This window comes from Rhododendron vialii, chromosome 2a (assembly GCF_030253575.1).
Source record: "Rhododendron vialii isolate Sample 1 chromosome 2a, ASM3025357v1".
Classification (NCBI taxonomy): domain Eukaryota; kingdom Viridiplantae; phylum Streptophyta; class Magnoliopsida; order Ericales; family Ericaceae; genus Rhododendron; species Rhododendron vialii.
In genome coordinates this window covers 44,362,704-44,380,321 of record NC_080558.1, presented here as the reverse complement: position 1 = coordinate 44,380,321, position 17,618 = coordinate 44,362,704, and the positions used below count along the sequence as shown (strand labels likewise).

At 37.7% G+C, this 17,618-nt stretch overlaps 2 protein-coding genes across 3 annotated transcripts in view; both read right to left on the bottom strand.

Moving 5' to 3' along the window:
• Positions 1–17,618, bottom strand: part of LOC131315652 (uncharacterized) — a 37,091-nt gene that overhangs the window by 15,632 nt on the left and 3,841 nt on the right. The window lies entirely within an intron of this gene.
• LOC131315650 (ankyrin repeat-containing protein ITN1-like) lies at positions 5,881–10,211 on the bottom strand. Of its 2 annotated transcripts, XM_058344829.1 has the most exons (4): positions 9,778–10,211; positions 8,873–9,135; positions 7,411–7,725; positions 5,884–6,640 (listed from the first exon to the last, which is right to left on the bottom strand). In XM_058344829.1, exons 1-4 carry the CDS (start codon positions 10,121–10,123, stop codon positions 5,984–5,986), a joined length of 1,581 nt encoding a protein of 526 aa, XP_058200812.1. In that variant the 5' UTR covers positions 10,124–10,211; the 3' UTR covers positions 5,884–5,983. The 2 variants fall into 2 exon arrangements, with proteins under 2 accessions (XP_058200813.1, XP_058200812.1); XM_058344830.1 differs by lacking the exon at positions 7,411–7,725 and having other exon boundaries at positions 5,881–6,640.

Here is a 17,618-nt window from a genome sequence, read left to right as displayed (position 1 = left end):
GCATGTACAACCTATTTTCCATCGCAGTGTGCCCTTTTCCTTTGAAAATAATGCACTCACATATGATTCGTGGAGGAACGTACATTTTCTTTTTCTTCTTGTTTTTTCGAAATCCGAAAGGAAAATCCTATATGTACCGACCAAAAATGTAGGGAAACCGTACCGACGGCCGTGTGCGGCCGTCTCCGCCCACCGGATGGCCGATCCGAGCCGTCCAATTTTTTTTTAAAAAAAATCCGAGGGGCCCAGCACGGGAATCAACGGCATCCGATGTGTGTAGGGTGCTTGATCTAAACACCCTATTTCCCGCGTTAGGCCCCTCGGATTTTTTTTTTTAAATTTTTGGACGGCTCGGATCGGCCGTCCGGTGGCCGGAGACGGCCGCGCGGCCGTCGGTATGCTCCGGTCGGTGCAAATAGCACCAAAAAGGTCTGAACTAATGAAATTCACGAGCTCCCACCTTCAGAAAATACTACACTTGGCTCTTATAGTTATAGTGCTTTAGGTTGATGGTGTCCCTGACTAAAATCTTGTGAAATAGATACCAGTGGTTGGGAACTGAGTAATCGGCGACCCCTCTTTGGCCAATGGACTCGGCCTCACTCCCCCAATGAGGGCTTGATTGAGAATCATTTTGAAGGATCACGTTTTCCTGGTGCTATCAAACATCTCATGAACGAAAGGTACTATTTTGCTCCAACAAATATTTGACGATGCCCTATGTCATAAACATAGCCTAAATTGGAATGTTGAAGTTTTCTATTTCTACTAAATGGATGGATATCGTGCATAGATAGCTGCTAAGAACTTTAGTGGAACGGGGCCTAAATCATTTAGTAGTTGAATATCGTGCATAGATAGCTGTTGTGATCGACTTTTTTTGCAGATGGTAAAAAAGAAGAAGAAAAGATTGAGTTTTGAATATATTTGCAGCTGTTTTTAATTCCTTCTATCACGTGCTTCTGATTTCGATTTACACAAGAAGTCGATTTGTTTCTTGAATGGTACTAAAATAGAGATAAATCTGAATATACCCTCGGTATATTGGTATTCTTTGCCTGATCACAGGTGTTTGATAAAAAGCCTTAATGAAAAATCAATTAAACCTTAGTAATTAATAAAGAGTTGTTTTCAAAAAAAAAAAAAAAAAGTAATAAAGTTGCCCTTTTAATATCTTCTTTTTTTGCAATTTTGCGGAGCAAAAGAACACGTGGTCTACTTGTGCGATGCAGAATCTTTGTAAGTAGTTTATGAGTAATATATTTTTGTGTCAGTTTTACAATCTCCGGAAACTATATAGCACATAATTTGATATTGAGGGTTGGAGCTTTGGGGTTAAATGCTAAATACAATAGACACGTGCGTTTTAGTTATTGAATAGAGCTACTTTGTTTGTTTGGTTTTTTTTTTTCCTTCTCTTTCCAAAAGGTTGTAGGCTTCAAACTTCCAAACGAGCTGAGGACCAAAATTCAATATGAGGGGATACAAACCCAAGTAAAGGAAAAAATGTTTCAGCTTAAATTCGATTCTTATTGTAATCAAGGTATCATATCATTCGTTTTTTTCTTCTTTTTTTTGTTAATTAATCTGGGTTAATGAATCTTAGATTGGTTAAGTGAATCACCTCAGGATAAGTCGGCATCTCCTTCACCTTTAGCTTGTGTCTTAAGATTTGAAAGTGAGGCTAGAGTACTGTTGATTTGTAGATGTTGATTAAAAACAAAAAAAAAAAAACAAAAAAAGTTTGCTAAAGACAAAATGAAACAATTGTCTTTTGAGTCGTCTTGATTGAACTTTTTTCAAAGTTTTTTTTTTCATACTTTTCTAATGTATATTTTTTTTGACGAATCATGCTCCTAATAATTTTGAGGAAAAGCCATGTAAGAAATCACGCCAAGTATATAATACCGAAGCAAATACCAGACTAATAATTTAGGAAGAACAAGGCATCTTTTGTCTTTAAGCAGTTGTGTTTTTGGATTCCTGCGTGCAAGGCTCATAAACATATCACGTTATTTGAGTTTGTGTTCGCTCATTAAAAGACCAAGTTTGAATTTTTTTTTAAAGTTTGTTAAATTTTTAAACCAAGTTAGAACAAGCTACTTCTCGGCTTGTTAGGATAATATCTCGTAAAAAATGTATGACACTCAATATTAGCTCATGTTCACTTCGATAAAACTTATATGAGTTTGGCTCATCTCATTAACAAATCAAGCTTGAAACATGTTTGTTAAGTTTTTAAACCAAGCTTGTTAAGTTTTTAAACCAAGCTCAAACAACCTCAAGCCAACTCATTCGGCTCATTTATCACCCATATCTGTGTTCTATTGGATAGTTTTCGGAAAATTAAATTGTCTCATTAGTAGGCAACAAAAGAGAGAATACAAATACGGTTAGAAATTAAAAACCGTTCAGAAAGATGAAAAGTTGGTTTTGGCTAATATTTGGTTTTCATTTTTTATTTTTTAATCAAGAATATTTTTCTTTTAAGTAGTTGTATTTTTTTTCATCGATCAAAAAAAATAGGAATCCTTTTCGTAGAGAAGAATTGAAATTGGAAAAAGCAAAGTTGGGCCAAAATGCTACACCAAGAGGACGTTAGAAACGAATTTGAAAAGGAGAGCACATGTTTGGTATAGATAAAAATGTGTCATTGTGTCGAACTTTAGTTTTCCCTGATTACCAAATCAAAGCACTTAATTCCACTTGAATTACCCTCACCTTTTAATACCCGTAAGGGCAATGTGTTCTGCTGGAAAAGATAGATGAAAATTCGAAAACTATTGTGATCGTTTTATTACAATTTGACTTGCACAATTATGGCATGTGCCTGGCCTCTAGTTTACCACTGATGTGCAGATACAATCACTGTTGTTTAGCGCCGAATGTCAACTGATGGAGAGCGGACACTTTATTTTTTGGGTGAAACTAGATAAGGGCCGTAACGCCCCGAAAATTCGGAGACATTAAAAATAATAATGAAAAGATTATTTCCACAAAAGAAATTCATAGATTTACTGCGTCACCATTTCAAAAGCAGATGTCATTATTTTACAACCGTTTCGAATAAATCAAAATATTACAATATCCAAATACACTTAGAAGCTTCCAAAATAAAGTAGACTTAAATTAATCAGAGCGACTATGCGCACGGAAACCAAGGTTTTCAGCTTCTTCCTCAGTAGGATTTAACTCGATCGAATCGTACGACACTTCTGTCCCATCTTCGGTACCTGGCATTTGAGTTACCAGGGCAACATAGTACCGTGAGCGATGACGCTCAGTAGCCAAAACCCACCCGAACCCATAACTTACAAGCAACGAGATATATAATAGGAATGCAATAAAAATAACATCAATGCAATAAAAATAACATCAGAAGATAACAAATCCATTATTTCATCACTATTCTTTAACCTAAGTGAAATCTCAGATCTTATCCACAGATCCGTTCCTACCCATAACCTCTGGCACAAACACTGGTGTGGTCCGACTCCCCTTTTCCAGATCCAGATGAAAGATACCTAAGTTATATACCTGGGTATCCCATCCGCAACCATAAGTTCGGATAAAACTTCACCGGCAACGCTCAAGCGCCGTCTAGCCCGGGTTGTGACGCAAGCACAATGCCACCCTTATGTCCCGTCCCAACATCCGAGAGCTGATCACCACCATGCCGTACCCAGGATTCGTAAATCGACACTTTCAACAAATCACAACCAATCAACCTCCAATAATTCAATCCCCGGATTCCTTGTCCGGAATCACAATCACAGCCTCTCACATTATCCATTTTCCTTTAAACTTACTTTCACGTCTAATATGTTAAATCCGCACATCGCAACCAACCCCGGGAACCTATTTGGCCAATCTATCAATACAATAACATTTCACACAATTCAACACTTTTCGAAACATGCTCATGGGCTATAACAACAAATAAATTTGCGATAAAAACAAATCATGCGATGACGCTAAACACGCGAATAATTTATCATACGTTAAATCTAATCATGCAATTCAATAATCCAACTAAACATACCAACATCCTAAAACTATTTAATCGTGCGACAACACTAATTATGCGATTAAAACAAATTAAGTTATTCCTTTTCTTTTCTCTTTTCTTTTTCGAAACTAAAGTCTACGATTTACTCTTAATCACCTCGGGACTTATAATCTTAGCCTTTAATACTCAAGGGTTAGATTTATGAGCTAATCTATTTAAGGGACTAAACAGCAAATATTCTAAGAAATTTTCAAATCCAGTGGCTACCATTTTCAGGAAAAACAGTGGGTTTCGGCCGGTTCGACCGGCGGCATCGGAATGAAACTAATTAACTTCGGGGCTTAATATTAACTTTTACCATTTAAGAGTTAGATTTATAAGCTCTTAAGTCACGACGGGTTAAACTGTAATTATTCTATTTTCCATTTCAAATTCCAGTACTGTTTTCAACGGAAATCAGTGGGCTTCCGCCGGACTTCGACCGGCAACGTCGGATTCGATTAATATCATACCGTAACGCTAAAAATCATAATAGAAACACAATATATACTTAGGGAGGTGAGTCCCGAACTACCTCTCGTCCGGTGATACGATTTTCGGAGGGATTTCAGCGGCGGCGGCGGAACTCGGCTGTTTTTGTGGCTGTTTTCCGGACTGTTTTGCAGCTAGTACCGGGGCCGGAACGAGCAGACTTTTCGGGCCCATTCGGAGAGAAAACGAAGCTGTGTTTCGGAGCCAGAATGGGGCTGATTCAGAGCTCGAAAGGATTTGATTAAAAGGTGGGTTTCGTGACTGGGATGGGCTGGTGGCGCCGGAGGTGGTGGAAGGAGAAGGTGTCGGGCGGTGAGGATGGGAGGCCGAGAGGGTGGTGGAGGAGATAAGGTTGTAAATAAGGTGATGTATTCTCTCTCTCTCTCTTGTTCTCTGCCAAAAATAAATGGGAAAGGAAATGGGGTTTACTTTTGCAGGGAAAAAGAGTATGCAGTGTAGGGAAAATAAATGGGTTGCTGCAAATGGCAGAGGAGAGGGTGGAGGTTCGGCTGATTTTGGGGAAAAAGGAGATGTGAGGTGATGGTGAGGGTTGAGTATGGGTTTAGTAATAGTTTGGTTAGGATTCTAGTTTAGGATTTAGTTGGATTAAGGTTTGGGTAAAATGATCCAGTGTGCACACACGCACACAATAAAGAATTAATTCATCGGGCACTTGCGCGCACAATCGATTATGGAATAAAATTTTGGTGTGACGACATAAATAATTTTTCGCATTAAATAAATTAACAAAAATAGTATTTTTGTTTTGATAATAATAATAATAATTTATTAAAAATACCGGGTCTTTACAAGTCTTTACAAGGGCTATGTGCTACCTCAAGTTTCGCAAATTCCTTAGTTACATACAAACTAGTTTATTATCAATACATGCATTCACTCTAAAGTAACATTGCGTTCTTTTTTTGAAGTAATAAAATAACAATGATTCAATGACAATAGAACTGAAAACATTGACCATTTTCAATAACGTACAACAACCTGAATACTCATAAACCATACAACAAATACATGGTATCCACAATGTACCTTACAAACAAATACACAAAGAATAAGCACACAGGATTACATAAAATACCTAGCTACATGCACTCACATGAATGAAGGGTCTCACTTACGCGGCACCGTACTCTTTATCAAGGATTGTTGATCACACCAGATACGTTAGTTTGTAGTATTTACCCTGGCCCGCAATCCACAAATCTTCAGCCCGAAATATAATCCCAACATGTTTTAATGTGGTCTCCAAACTTGTTCCGCAGCCATTTGAGGTTTTCAAACTTATTCCACAGCCATACCTAGCTACATGCACTCACATGAATGAAGGGTCTCACTTACGCGGCACTGTACTCTTTACCAAGGATTGTTGACCACACCAGATACGTTAGTTTGCAGTATTTACCCTGGCCCGCAATCCACATATCCTCAGCCCGAAATATAATCCCAACATGTTTTAACGTGGTCTCCAAACTTGTTCCGCAGCCATTTGAGGTTTTCAAACTTATTCCACAGCCATACCAAGAAGTGGCATGCGTGAAGTACCAAAACAAATCCGCATAGCCCAACCCAGCCATGCCACAGCATTCCAAGCGGAACCGCATACTTTTGGAATCCAGTAGGGAATACTAACGCCATAGCCAGAAAATAACCATTAGACATACAAAAAATTGTGATGTACACAGTGAATATGAGCTGCCACATTAAAAACTTGTTGTTGGCGGGGAAACCACTCAAGGCCAGCATAATAGTGCACAACGATCCGATTAAAACCAGAGTGTTAACAAGCATATAGTCAGCGAGAGGGTTTCTGTAAGAGCTGAGGTACCAAGGGTAATAAGTACTCCCATTAATGTCCGTAAAGTTGAAATACACCGTCAAATAAGAAGTAGTACTGTCTAGAACGGCAGTACCAGCATCTTGGCCCGTTCCACCGGATTTTTCCTCAAGACCAGCATGCAGACTCATAGTTTGGTTCCAATTACTAGATTGAGATTCTTGCCTAAAACCACCAGGTGGACTCAAAATTGCTTGGTACGCCATAGTTGCTGTTAGGGTGGCTGCTGTTATTAAATGACCGCGTACCTGTAGGCATAGAAGACGAATTTATAAAAGATTTTGGGTCATGGTAACTAGAAAAAAGAGGTTTTTTTTTTTTAATTTTAACTCCGGATCCTACGTACCAATTTACCCCGACTAATTTGGGATGAATTCTACCGTACACTAATGAATGATCTACATATATAAAACTGGGGCAAAATCCGTATGAAATTGGCTCGACAAAGGAATTGATAATAAGTGGGTGACGGTTCAATTTCATACCAAAGGTTTCGCAAGGCGCGGTTGCCCCCCCCCCCCCACACACACACACACACACACAGATGTCATGTACTACAAGAGGGCTACTGTGCTTGTAGCAGAATAGAGCTTGTCATACAGGCCTGTTTTGGAACAAAAAATGTGATCCAAAATGTTTATATTTTTGTCTCGAGGATGAGTTTGTCGTGCATTAAAAATTCACGCTGATTGGATGTCCGTATTTCTATGATTTAAACATGTTTGCAACTTTGCGTTGAAGTTTATTCTCAAAGATCATACTTCCTCCGTCTCAAAATGATAGTCTCCTATTAAAAGACATGCAATTTTCGGATAAAATAAATAAATTTCTTACATTCCTAATTTTTAAATTTATTTGCATCAAATTAAAGAACTAATCGAGATCTTTAATTTGGTGCAAAGAAACACGAAAAATCATGTAGCTATGCATATGTATGAGTACTGTAGTTGTATCAAACTGTGGAAACTCGTTGGAATGAGAGGGAGAGAGCGTGTGTGAACCATCCGACAGTACGTACCTCTTGGAGCCAGGTATGGTTAACCTTGAAATACTTGATCCAAAACGGATAAATACTTTGCAGTACTTGTCCAGCTTTGTGCCGCCAATCAGAAGGCGTAGAAGGAGGATTATCGGGTAGTGATTTGGGCTTGGGATTCGACCCACCGCAAGCAGGTCTACGAAGGCCAGCTTGGAAAAGAAACTCTAGGATTTCCATGGTTTTTAGGTCTCTATTAGGACAATGTTCCACAAAATCCAAAGCAGTAAATCCTTTCCGGTTCTTGACATTGGCATCGTCTTTAACAATCTTTATTTCCAACAGATATTTTATGGTCTGCACATCCAAAGTGTCATTAGTGTTGGAAATTAAGAGGAAGATTTAAAAGTAATTAAAGCTGGAGAAAATTTGACTAGATTTTCCTTCCTAGATTATTGTATGTATAACTCGGTATCCGGCTCGATGTCTACTAACAGTGGTCCACCACAAAATTGATACCATGCGGGTAGAAGCTAAGTCACATAGTGCGCGGGTGCGAGCGTGAAAACGTCTTGCAAAAAATTACTTTTTGCGCTAAAAAGTAGTTGTTTCTTAAAATATTTGGATAAAAGCAAAGAAATTTTATTTTTTCAATTCCTCTCGTCTAGACGAATCAATAGCCGTCCAAAAATTTGAAACAAAACTAACAAATGCGAAAAAAATTCAAATAAAAACAAAATTTTAAAATTTAAGTTAAGTTCATGACAACACAGCCTGTAGAAGTCGACCACACCAAAAGCTTCTCAAGAGTTCCGGCCATAGCATGATTACCACTATGCCAAGTCTAGGAGATTGATGGGATGGGAGTTCCAAAGAATCGCATTAAAAAATAAAGATGTTATACGGAGTATTTGTTTTTATTATTCTTATTTTTACTTATTATGTTAGAAACTAGTCTTGAAATGTTAGAAATATGTATTCTAGAGTATTTAATTTAATTTAATTTAATTTATTTCTAATATTTATTTTGTCAACACGAAGTAGTAGTTTCTACTATTCTCTATCGGTCATAATTAGGTTCAGGATATATCTTTTATATTTGTTAATTTGTGAGATACACCTTCCTGTTTTGCTGATCTCTTTTCGACAATGCAATTTCTTTAACTTATTTTGTTTAGGCGTGATTCGCAAGTATTGCCTTTTGTTACTTTATTTCCTAGTATGTTTACGGTCTCATAGTCAAAAATAGGCATTGAAAGGCTTAGGACAAGGTGATTAAGTTAAAAATTGCAGCTTGTAGTGATGCAATATGAGTCAATTAAATAGTTTAAAACCTTTCATCTTTATTTTTGACGTAGTTTATTGGTTTTGTTGAGTTTGAAATAAGAACTTTCCATTATCAAAGTAGACCTGAGAAGGATCCATAAATGGCCAAACTAAATAGTTTGGTCCTTCTTTATCCTCATATCGGTGAGGGTAACTACATGTATACATAAATACTTACATCCATTTGCTTGAGGGCTGCAGCAAGATGTAAGATGGTGTTGCCATCATTGTCTTTGGAGCTGAGGAGAGACTCCTTGTCATTCTTCTGCAGATATTGTACGAGTGTCTTTAAAGCTTCTACCATGTTATATTTCACACACAAGTGCAAAACAGTCTCTCCTCTGTCCAGTTTCTCATGAATCGACTCTGGTTTAGCTCGAAGCAATGCTGGTATCACCTCGACTCTCCCTTTTATAGCCGCCAAGTGGAGAGGAATTCTACCTGTTGGAGTACATGTGTTTGAGAGCTATATACATTCCTATACAAAACATATACATATATAGTTAGGTTCCGGTAAGGGATCCCTCATTTTATTAAAATGCGGGACTCCCCTTCCCGATTGAATTTCGATGATCCGAGCCGCTCAAAGTGATCAGAACGTGATTTTAAGGGTCACCGTGAGAAATCAACAAAAAAAATGACCTGGAAGGGCTTCATCCGAGCAGTTTTCATTGAACGGTTCAAAAAAAACTGCTCGGATGACGCCCTTCCCGGTCATTTTTTTTCCTGATTTCTCGCAGGGACCCTTAAAATTACGTTCTGCACACATTGAACGGTTCGGATTTTCAAAATTTGATCGGAAAATGAAAGTCCCTCATTTTAACAAAATGAGGGATCCCTCACTTGAAAATTCCTCTATACATATATTCCTATAAATGTATTCAAAATATATGCAGAATATATGTTGTTCCGTATATGTGTGTGCACACGAGCATGACAAGTATACACAATCTCACACACACTGGAGGAAAGTTGCTATGAGCATCGGGTTATAAGATGTTGGAGTTGCCACTGTTTGATTTGTTGACGATTTAAAAAAACTTCTATAAGCAACTAATAGGAAAGAAATATAACATTGAGTACCGTCTTCATCACGACCGAGGCAGACATTGCTCTTCACCCGTAACAACTCTTCCATGATCTCAAAGTGGCCCTCGGTGCAAGCTAAGTGAAGGGGCGAACACCTTGCAGAGTCTAACTCGGTGGCCATATTTGGTTTCCAAGCCAGAAGGGCTTTCGCAAAGTCCAAATGACCGAACGAAGCAGCTACGTGCAAAGGAGTGGTGCCATTGATGAAGAAGCCTGTGAGGGAGCTGACTTGGCTGAGAATGAGTTCGTCCTCTTTGATCAGTGCTTCTAGTTCTGCGACGCTCCCGCTCAAGCAGGCATCTTTGAGCCTTCTCCCCGCATCTCCTACCTTGCTCATCATATCGAACTATTCAAGCTTATGCTTTAATAAGAAGAGAGAATTTTTACCAACTCGAAGAATGATATCGAAATGGCATGCGAGGCCTTCTCTTATATATATAGTAGCTAGGCAAAGCCCACCGAAAGAAAAACATCGATAACAAAAGTCAAGCATTTCCGTGTAAAGAAGATTCAGTCTTCTGCCGTCGATGAAAAATATGGGTGATTTATTTGACATTGTTTGCCTTTGCGCAAGCGGTCTGAAAATGACGAATTTGTGAAAATGATGAGAAATTTCACCTCCTAGAGAGAGGGAAGCTGCCCGGGGATGCTGCCAAGCACCCGCATGGGCGAGGGGGTGCCGAGCGACATCCAGCTGTTCATTTCGGCACGGACGGTTTGGATTGAACCTGAGTGCATACAAAACTGAACCGTTTGAATTGAATCTAAGCACATACAAATTTGGACCGTCCATTTTCGGATCATTGTACCTGGCTATTCTATTAGTAATGAGTTTTCACGCGTCCCATTTCAATTTGGTTCAAAGTTGAATTGGTAAAACTGTACAAGTATCCAATAATAAAGCTCAAGAGGTGTAAGTTTTTTTCTTTCTTTTTTTTTTTTAAAACAGCCCGGAAAAGAGAATTTATTAATTCTTGAAAGAGTAAAAAGATTAAAGGAAAAAGAGCGCTAGAGACATCACAATGCCAAAGGAAAATCCCAACTAGGTTAGCATCCACCCCGATGACAATCATATATCGCTCAGCACCCGAACAGAAAAAGAAAAAGGTTGGCTAGGAACCAACATGGAAAACTACATCATGATCACGATCTCAAAAACCACCTTACCTAATACAACAGATTTATACTATTTGGTGTAGCCAAAAAAATACTCCAGGTCATCTTTCCCACATCAAATGAGGTGTATGTATTTTTCAATAGGCACTTTTTCGACGTCTAATCGTCTTATCTGTTTATCACAGCGCCGTGGCGGAGCCACTCTATTCCTACTGGGGCACCCGCCCCCACTGCACCTTTTTTTCTTTTGGAAATTGGTAGTTTGAGTTTACCAAATATTTAAAGCAATGCACATGTTATTAGATTAAATACTTGTTAAAATACGAATGACTTGTTTGAATTGTTACACAAATAAGCTCCACAAAATCAATGTCTGCAATCATATCAAAGTAAAGATTCAGTAAATTTATTGAAGAGCGAGTAATTTTCACCCAGTATGGACAGCGAGTAATACGCATATGTTCACCTAGTGTTTAAGTGCATGGCTGAACAAAATAGAACTCCAAAACTTGAAAATTCTCATTTGTAACATGATGTAACACCCAACATGAAAATCACGCCGCATTAACAACGACCATCAAGTCAAGAGTTGGTGGGATGTCGTCGGGAGTTGACTATTGTCGGAGATTTTGTTTTTATAATGCCCCCACTGATGTATATTCCTAGCTATGCCACTGTCATAGCGTATCATTCATTTATATAGATATTTATCTATTTGTCTCATATACAATATGTTATTTTTTAGTTGCTTTAGATGAACACGGCATAAGGTATATGTTAAAAATGGTCAAAAGTATGAGGGGTGTAAAAAAAGAGCCTCCGAATTTGCTTTAATAAGAAGAGAGAATTTTTACCAACTCGAAGAATGATATCGAAAGAAAAACATCGATAACAAAAGTCAAGCATTTCCGTGTAAAGAAGAATAGTCCAAAGTCAAACATCGATAACAAAAGTCAAGCTAAATTCTTCTTGACATCTCGACTAAAGAATAGTCCAACAAATTAGCCTGTCTTAGAACAGTGAAAGTTTTAATAAGATTTTCCTTTTTTCTTTTTCTTTTGTTCTATTTTCAGTGAGCTTTTATTGAAATTGATATATAGATTCTTATTGGTCGTATTCCTCTTGTTGAGACGAGTAAAAAGTACAGAATATTGACAAACTATTTTAAAAAATTCGCTAAAGTCGAAATAACTTAAGTATAATTAAGAAAAAACTTCTGGACATCTAAAATAAAGAATACTCCAAAGAATTATGTAGCAAAAATAATATGCTGATTCCCACACCTTGCATCAGAATACAATCAATAAATTGCAAAAAGGAAAATTCTCATCTAAGCATTGATCGAGGCAGATAAAACGACGTATTCCCTCACAAAATTCTATGGTAATAGTTAAGCTCCTTAGTAGTTTTCACAGTAGTTGAACGCTATTAATTAGCATGCCAAATCCGACCTCCTTATAGAAGAAATGGAATTGAACTCAGTGATTTCCTTTAGCCTCGTCCAAGGTTTTTTTTCTTCGCGCGGGTTGTTTTTTTTTTTGATCCAACGCGGGTTGTTTGATGCGCGTGTTGACAGATTCCTCTGAATTGACTGACTTTAAGACGATTGAACGCGCAGATTTCGATTTCATGGATGGTTTGGCCTTTGGTGGAAACATCTCGTTCTTATGGCCTCGACCTCGAGGAGTCCCCCTCTTCAGGTTCCAATGGGAGCAGAAGTGGGCATTAATTTGTAATAAACAAATTAAATTGTTCAGAGCCAGGAATATCATGGCCTTTCGCATCTATACCTCGCTTAATTAGCTGTATTCTTTTCAATTCCGGAGCAATTGTATCCAGTCCGGACTGAAGAATGGATTCACGCACCTGTCAAACAAGATTTATTATATATCTGATTTGATATATAGTTTTAACCATAGAAAATGAAACCAATTAAGCAGAACTTTCTAGTTGCGCGCAGTAACGTGACTATGGTTAGGCCCAAAAAAAAAACGAAAAGAGAAAAGAGAGATCGAGAGGTAGAACTTTGACAGTCAAATTAACTACAAATCCAACAAGTAATTTGGACTCGTACTGCCTTTTTTGCCTTTGCAAAATGACTTGACATTGCCAGGAATATCATGGCCTATTTCGCATCTAGTTCCAAATCATTAATTCTATGTTGACAATCCAAAACGGTATCTACAGGATACAAGAATAAAACAAGCAATGGCTACCCCATCAACCCAAAATTTCAACTACAGTTCAAGACAGTTAGCTTTCTAGAGTGGTCCAGACATGTCCCATCAGGAGAAAAACTTTCTTTATGGAGCTTTCCATGAGGAAAGATTACGGAGCTCGATTTCAGCCGTTCAAAAGTATATTGGATAGTCTAAATTAAAAACAATTTATTACCGTTAATAGATTATCTATTAGCGGTAACAATTTATTACCATTGTGTTTTGCCTGACTTTTGTTTCCCTAATAGAGGGAACATATAACCTTAATATAATAGGCCCCCATTGTGATACTTGAAATTTTGGATCTTAAAACTTTTTTTTACAATGTAAGCATAGTTAAATTGTTGGTGTTATTAATTTATGAGAGTATGTTCTCTCCGCCAGGCGTGGAAACCACAACATCTCCGCCAGAGGTGGAAACCATGTGGTTTCCACCACTGCTTGAGGGACCCATAAGATTTTTTTGTTTTAATTTGAACCGTTCATCTTATAGGGTACATGAGTCGTATATTCATGAAAAAAATAAGCTTGATTGGATATCGATAGATATATCAAAACTTGAATTTTGGTTTACAGAATGGATGATCATAGATTTTGAAGTTAAACTATCCATGACTGTCCATTTCCTAAATTGAAAGTAGATTTTTAATATACCTATTGATATCTGATAAATCTCATTTTTTGCGTAGCTATACTATTTTGCAAACCCTACAAAATGAACGATTCAGATTATAACAAAAGATGCCTTGTTGAGCCCGTAACGAACCGTGGTGGAAAACCTAAGGTTTCCTCCACTGGTGGAAAGAATTTTAACTCTTAATTTATATGCATCTACTTTTGAATTGTATATTTATTATGATTAACGATGTTGAAACATAAACTAAATTTAGTATTTTGGTATAAGAAAGTTAAGTCCAAACAAGTCCAATTGACAAAGTGTCAATTGACCAAACCCAAAGATGGGAGATATTTTTGAAAAAGATATAAATATCTAATTTTTAAAAACTCTAAAATATACTTGTGAAATATTTAGAGTTTTTTTTGTAAGAATTAGTCACATGTGTAATTCTAAAATTACCTCAAAGTTTATCTTGTGTAAAATTAATTATATTTGTACTAGAGATTTCTATGGAGTAATAAAAATAAGAATGGGCTCTAACCATTTTGTAACAGAGTCGTGCTATTTGCACCGACACCAACCTACCGACGGCATATCGACGGCCGCGCGCGGCCGTCTCCGGCCACCGGACGGCTGATCCGAGCCGTCCAAAAATTTAAAAAAAAAAAACCGAGGGGCCCAGCGCGGGAATCAACGGCATCCGATATGTATACACGAAAAATAGGGTGTTTAGATCAAGCACCCTACACATATCGGATGCCGTTGATTCCCGCGCTGGGCCCCTCGGTTTTTTTTAAAAAAAATTTTGGACGGCTCGGATCGGCCGTTCGGTGGCCGGAGACGGCCGCGGTACGATTTCCCTACATTTTTGGTCGGTACATATAGGATTTTCGTTTGTAACAAGCCAAAAAAATTTTGAATTCAAGTGTAATACATGTACTCTCAAAGTTTATCTTGTGTAAGTGGCGCTTCAGCTTCAGATCAAGCTCACATGCGACAGCGACCTTACACAAAGAACAACTCTATAGTTTCTGTAACTTTTTACTCAAATTGACTGAGGACGTATCGTTGACAAATTCAGTTATTGGTGCTTCAGATTTCCACTTTACCCCAGAAAAGCTCGAGTCCAAAGGCTTAGCCTGGAGCAAAATAATATGCAGTAACCACGAACATATGGATAGATAATGAAGATAATCATGATGTGGGGGAGGGGCAGTAGAATGCAGATGCAGATGGAGTCTTCATATGGATCTCACTAGTCTCATGCCGATTAAAGGACCTAGGTTTTATTAGTAACTAGAATCTCATATATTCTTCTCAGCCCAATGTGGTATGTCAAAATGGCAAAGCAGATTGTAAATTGCAAAATGCAACGGTGGAAATATGGAATCCCAACCCCATATTGGGTTCTAAGTAAATTTAGAACATAAGTTTGCAAGTGAGGCAGCATGAATATGAAAAAACTACTGAAAAGCCGGGTATGTCCCAATCCGACACAAGAAAATGTAGTCGTGTATTTGGTGCATCATAATGAAAGAACATATGAGGTTATACTGTCAAGAAATCTAGAATTGAAACTAAAGGAGGTGGTGAATAAAGGGGGAGAATGCTCTCAAAATAGGAATCAACAATAAGAGAAACACTCTCTTCTTCTTGTTTTTTTTTTTTTTTTGAGCATGGCAGAAACTCTAAGCGTCGTCATCGTCGTCGTCTTGTTTATCTTGATAAGTACTCATTTCATTCAAGACCAAACATACAAGTTCTTAGGGGCATACCCCAGATACAAACCAAGCCTGCCAAACAGCCTAGCCCTCAACAGCTATACGTCACAGGTCCAACAAAACACTAGAAAACAAAACTCACAGGCCATATCTAAGGAGGAAAATAAAGAAATAAAAAACCCATACCAATGTGTTAGCAGTATTGCACTGGATAAACCAGGCATCACCAAAAAACTCGAAGCTTCTTATGTTCTTATTCCACCATCAACCCAAGGATAAGAGGGTCCAATTTGCTTAAAACTTGGATCAACGATGTGAGACCCATACCATGCTTATATCCTAACTATATCCTCAAGCAAGTGAATGATGCAACCACCCAATGAAAGGTAGACAAGGGAACCTACATATGACATCCAATGGCATTCACTTGGTATAAAGAACACGCGCATGATGCAACAGAATGGGGTAGCCCATTTTCCCCTTGTAGATCCAGCGGTAGTTGATGAAAAATGCTGTTTAAATTTTATTTATTTAACCTATCCTATAAGGAAAAGGAAGCTTCTGTAGGGGAGGATAAATTTAAGAGTCCCTTTTCGTATAATTTCAGAAAAGTAAAATCTACTAGTTCTTAGCATATGTTTCCCTGGTTGAATTAAATTAGGAATTAACATGACTAAAGAAAAAGTAGCATACTGAAAGTTCGGAGAACTCCAAAAATCTCCTGCGCAATGAAGGTAAAATTTCAGACAGAAGATCTCAAAAACAGTAGGTTGAAATGGAACCCAATTGGTCAAAGTAAGCATACATAAAGATGAGCAGATACAAAAGTACAAACAGTTACATAAGGCACGATAAAATAGAAATTAGGAGTCTAGACTCTGAAGTAATTCCCAACTCTTTCACTGAGTAGTCATCCATAGGGCATTTCCAATCCTGCAACATACTTTGTTACCAAAGTCACAGGGTATAGTACGAGCCAATTAAATACTACAGTATGTATCATCTTCTTAGGCCTCATAAACTTCAATCATCTTAACTTGGCATATATATCCTTTTGCCCTCATCACCCGAGAAGGTCTACATTGCCCAATAGCTCACCTAATTTTTCAAGTAATCAACAACAAACCCCACTTTAGGAGATAGTTGCAACTTATAAGCAAATGACAGATACCTCACAGTAGATACAAAGAGAGGCCACCTCATTACCAAATACTAAATGATTTAGGCCCCATTCTACTAAGGTTCTGAGCAGCTATCTATGCACGATATTCATTCATTTAGTAGATATAGAAAACTTCAACATTCCAATTTAGGCTATGTTTATGACATAGGGCATCGTCAAATCTTTGTTGGAGCAAAATAGTACCTTTCGTTCATGAGATGTTTGATAGCACCAGGAAAACGTGATCCTTCAAAATGATTCTCAATCAAGCCCTCATTGGAATCCTTTTTGTAGAGAAGAATCAAAATTAGAAAAAGCAAAGTTGGGCCAAAACGCTACACCGTGAGGACATGGGAAACGAATTTTAAAAGTAGAGCACATGTTTGGGATAGATGAAAATGTGTCAGTGTGTCAAACTTTAGTTTTCCGTGATTACCAAAATAAAACACTTAATTCCACTTGAATTACTCTCACCTTTCAATTTAATCTAAACACAATACACTCCACCACGTTCACATTAACTGTTCCACATCCACAATCAAAAACAGTTTTCTTCAAAATCAAATGATGGGCAGTGTGTCCTGCGGGTAAAGATAGATTCAAATTCGAAAACTATTGTGCATATTTCTATTACAATTCGATTTGCACGTGCATGACGCGTGCCCGGCCTCTAGTTTACAATTGATGTGCAGATACAGTTAATCACTATTGTTAAGCGCGGAATGTCACCCGATGGAAAGTGGACTCTTTTATTTTATTTTTGGGTGAAACTAGATAAGGGCTATGTGCTACCTCAAGTTTCGCAAATTCCTTATTATTATTGTAGCGTTCGTTCAAAAGGAGTATACTTTTACTGCATAGAATTGTCCCTTGAAGCCTAATATATTAGTTACAAGCTAGTAGTTTATTACCCATACATGCATTCACTCTACAGTAATTTTGCGTTCTATTTTTAGAAGTAACAATGATTCAATAAGAGGAGAAGAACTAATTAAGGA

Bases quoted from the DNA above. Each gene is read 5' to 3' on its own strand.
- LOC131315650 (XM_058344829.1), bottom strand. From the start codon at position 10,123: ATGATGAGCAAGGTAGGAGATGCGGGGAGAAGGCTCAAAGATGCCTGC. The intron at 9,136-9,777 runs GTACTCAATGTT...GTACTCCAACAG, and splicing joins CCTCGGTCGTGATGAAGACG to GTAGAATTCCTCTCCACTTG. The intron at 7,726-8,872 runs GTAAGTATTTAT...TTGGATGTGCAG, and splicing joins CAGCCCTCAAGCAAATGGAT to ACCATAAAATATCTGTTGGA.